The sequence below is a fragment of the Sapajus apella genome, unplaced genomic scaffold (genome assembly GCF_009761245.1).
Source record: "Sapajus apella isolate SASKATOON/1434 unplaced genomic scaffold, GSC_monkey_1.0 scaffold51, whole genome shotgun sequence".
NCBI classification, from domain to species: Eukaryota; Metazoa; Chordata; class Mammalia; order Primates; family Cebidae; genus Sapajus; species Sapajus apella.
In genome coordinates this window covers 8,306,431-8,310,295 of record NW_022436991.1, presented here as the reverse complement: position 1 = coordinate 8,310,295, position 3,865 = coordinate 8,306,431, and the positions used below count along the sequence as shown (strand labels likewise).

The window sequence follows — 3,865 nt, the reverse complement described above, 5'->3', positions numbered from 1 at the left end:
TAACAAAGAACTCACATGAAGAATATGTGAAAAAAAACTCCTACAAATGTTCAATAAAAAAGACAACCAACTTTCAATACTGGGCAAGAAACTTAAACACTTCACAAAAGAATTTATACAAATAGTTAACTTACACATGAAAATGAACTCAATATAATTATTCTTCAGGGAAATGAAAATTAAAAACACATAGATACTGTTTCACACCCGCCAGAATGACTAAAACCCAAAAGGCAAACCAAAATGTTGGTGTGGGTATGGAGTAAGTGGAATTCTCAAACATGCTGGCTGGTATAAAGTATTACAAGCACCTTGAAGAAACTTTCAAAACATCATACACATAATTTTTGACCAAATGCCCCACCAGTTAGTACCAAAATACTCAACTACTAAGTATTTTTATCCAAGATGAATTTTTAAGCAAGAGAAATCTTTAAGTTCACAAGATGGATTTTTAACCAATAAAGATCTTTCATTCATAGCACATTTATGGTATTTGAATTCATATATCATATGCTGGAAATGACCTAAAACAACATAAAAATCTACGAATATTTGAATGTATGTACAATTGATCCATGCAACAATATAGATTAATCTCAAATGTATTATGCTGAAGAAACCAAGAACAAATTATAATATATCGTTCATTTATATGACATTCAACAACAGGCAAAACTAATATATGGTAATAAAATCAGAAAGTAATTGCCTCTGGGAGAGGTTAATTGATGAAAATAGGCTCAAAAAGATGTTCTAGAGTGATGGAACTATTTGGTGTCAAACTTTTATTTACGGAGTCAAAGAAGACTGAGGTATAGGTAATTTTGAATAATGGCCTTAGAAAGGTAAGGAAGCTATTAGGACATATTTGGTATTTTACAGTTTAGAACATTTTTTCATATTGCAATACATTATTCTGCTCATATAGAAGCAATTCAATATTTCTTTGAAAAACAAGAAAAAGAACAGAGATATTTGATTCCCTATCTTTCCCCTATGATCCATCAACCTGTCTGTCTTGTCTGTCTGTCTATCTCTTTGAAAGCACAAATGCATTTGAGCAAATTACAATTTAAGTAGAAGCTATACGGAAAAAAATGAACATAAATTTTGGATAATACAATAAACATAAAAAGGGAAATAATTTTGAAAAAATGAGCATTATTTTAAAGCGTTCATAGTTGAATCCCAATAGAACAGAGGAAATTGCTGAAGTTTTGAGTACCTAGAAAAAAAACAATGAAATGTATGTTTGAAGATTATTATTAAGGCATCAGTATCCTAAGAATAATCAAGGAGAGAGAGACCATATATTTTTTTCAGGAAAATTGAAGAGCCACAGCACCGCAGGGATCCCTTGACCATGATGGCTATGCGGTCACCCAGAACATCAGCTTCATCCATGTAGTGGGTGGTCAATAGGATGGTACGATCCTGTTTAAAATGCTGCAGGAGATCCCAGGTGACCCTTCTTGAGACTGGGTCCATGCCAGACGTTGGCTCATCAAGTATCACTACCTGAAGAGCGGAAACACAATTAAATGACCATTGCTAAATATTATATACCGATATGACTATTGTCTTTCCAGTCATGGAGCTTACTCTAATTTTGGTTTTTCACTTGTTCAACTAGGCTGAATAGTAAGTTTAGAGGCCAAGTGTAGTGGCTCACACCTGTAATCTTAGCACTTTTGGAGGCTGAGGTGGGAGGATGACTAGAACCCAAAAGTTAGAGCAACATAGCCCTGCCCTTACAAAAACATAAAAAATTAGCTGGGTATGGTGGCATGTGTCTGCAGTCCCAGCTACTTGCAAGGCTGATGGGGGAGGATTGCCTGAGTCAGGTAGGTCAAGGCTACTTTAAGCCATGATCATGCCACTGCACTCCAGCCTGGGTGACAGAGCAAGACCCTGTCTCAAAAAAAAGTTTAGAAAAAACTGAATTAGGAATGGTGGAATAATTTCAAACCTATAGCCACTTTATACCAACAAGATTGATAATGTGAATTCCATATGATTTTCATTTAGGAGGCTATCTTTAGAATGTTAGCTCCATATCAGCTCTCAAATTTGTGTCAGCTGATTCTTTTGGACTAGCTGCAGTGTGCAGTGGGAATCCATATTTGGCTTTTTTTTTTTTTTTTTTTTTTTTTTTTTACCTTGGAGCCCCCTATAAATGCTATAATGATGGAGAGTTTGCGCTTCATTCCTCCGCTCAGCGACTTTGACAATTCATTACGCTTTTCTAGCAGGTTAAAAGTAGTCAGCATGTGGTCAATTTCCGTACGAGTCATCTTTCCATGTACTCCTTTTATCTAGAAAGAGGAGCCAGAGTTTACATGGCACTTCAATTTTATTCTTAGAAACATATTACACCAGACTTTTTTCTATCATTCATGTAGTAACTTATTCCCTTTGCTTCTTTTTATGTTTAAAGAAGAATTCATCAAAATCGATTTTGAACTTTCTAAGAATAAGGATATTCACAGTAGCTAATCTACCTGAAGCACATGAACAGACTGGGAGAAAAGGAATTTATCTTTTGCTCACCCCACAGTAGAAATGAAGGTGTTCCGATACTGTCAAGTAATTAAACAGCAGGTTCTGCTGGGGACACAAGCCCAGCGATTTCCTAATGTGGACCATCTGCTTTGAGATATCATATCCGTTAATATAGGCCTTTCCACTTGTAGGAGGATAGAGACCTAGAATCAAGGAGAAAACATAACAGAAACTTAATTTTCATAAGAGAACATGACAACAAAGTACTTATTAGCATCTCAACTTTGAAATCTACATATGCATAACTCATTAGCATTAGCAATATTTCACAGCAAAGACAATTCTACAAATCATTGACAGTTATTTTTGAGGTGATGAACTTAGAAGTAATTTATTTTGTATTTTCCTGTTTAACTGTACGTTCTGTTTCAATGTAGATGAATAAGTGCAAATCATCTGAATAATAAAAAGCACGAGAGTGTTATATTACAACATGCCAGGATTGCCATCAGCCATTTGACATTTATGAATTCTGTTTTAAGCTGTACATTGCTTTAAGTTAAGGTTTATATGGTAAGCGCCAGGACAATTACTAAGAAAATAAAACTATATAGTGAGAAAAATCATTAAAGGAATTAAAATGTTACACTAAAAAATATTCACTGAGTGCAGGCCAGGTGCAGTGGTTCATACCTGTAATCCCAACACTTTGGGAGGCTGACACGGGTGGATCACTTGAGCTCAAGAGTTCGAGACTAGCCTGGGAAACATGGCAAAACCCTGTCTCTATTAAAAATACAAAAACTAGCTGGGCATGGTGGCACGTGCCTGTAAACCCAGCTACTTGGGAGGCTGAAACATGAGAATCGCTTGAACCCAGGAGGTGAAGGTTGCAGTGAGCTGAGATTGTGCTACTGCACTCCAGCCTGGGTGACAGAATGAAACTGTTTAAAAAAAATGTACTTAATGCAAAAATAAATAAATAAAAAAGAGAGAAATAGAGGAACAAAAAATACATGAGCCATAGAAAACTAAAAGTAAAATGACAGACAATAAAAAAATATGATCCAACTCTATGCTATCTGCAGAAGACACACTTCAGACTCAATGACATAAATCGGCTGAAAGTAGATAGATGGAAAAAGATGTATTTATTATGCAAGAATATTTTCCTGAATACATGTTTCTTCATTTGCCAAATGCCCTTAGAGAATTTTCAGAGTCACCCTTAGAGAATTTTCAGAGTCTTTAAATGATTAGGTATTTTGTCAATTTTTACAGCTTTGCTTGTTTCATTAGGGTATGCACCTGATGATCCAAAAGTGGAATATTATTATTTTATTGCTTAAATATTCAATGG

The 3,865-nt window shown here is 35.1% G+C and overlaps 1 protein-coding gene across 1 annotated transcript; it reads right to left on the bottom strand.

Moving 5' to 3' along the window:
- Nucleotides 1-1,144: 1,144 nt before the first annotated feature.
- LOC116526424 (ATP-binding cassette sub-family A member 3-like) lies at nucleotides 1,145-3,014 on the bottom strand. The gene is made up of 4 exons (XM_032242705.1): nucleotides 2,996-3,014; nucleotides 2,554-2,708; nucleotides 2,163-2,318; nucleotides 1,145-1,521 (listed from the first exon to the last, which is right to left on the bottom strand). The coding sequence occupies exons 1-4, from the start codon at nucleotides 3,012-3,014 to the stop codon at nucleotides 1,285-1,287; spliced, it is 567 nt and encodes a 188-aa protein (XP_032098596.1). The 3' UTR covers nucleotides 1,145-1,284.
- Between the last annotated feature and the right edge of the window lie 851 nt (nucleotides 3,015-3,865).

Coding starts and splice junctions, on each gene's coding strand:
- LOC116526424 (XM_032242705.1), bottom strand. Junction 2,319..2,553: donor ACCTTCATTTCTACTGTGGG/GTGAGCAAAAGA, acceptor TCCTCTTTCTAG/ATAAAAGGAGTACATGGAAA. Junction 1,522..2,162: donor CATTTATAGGGGGCTCCAAG/GTAAAAAAAAAA, acceptor TCCGCTCTTCAG/GTAGTGATACTTGATGAGCC.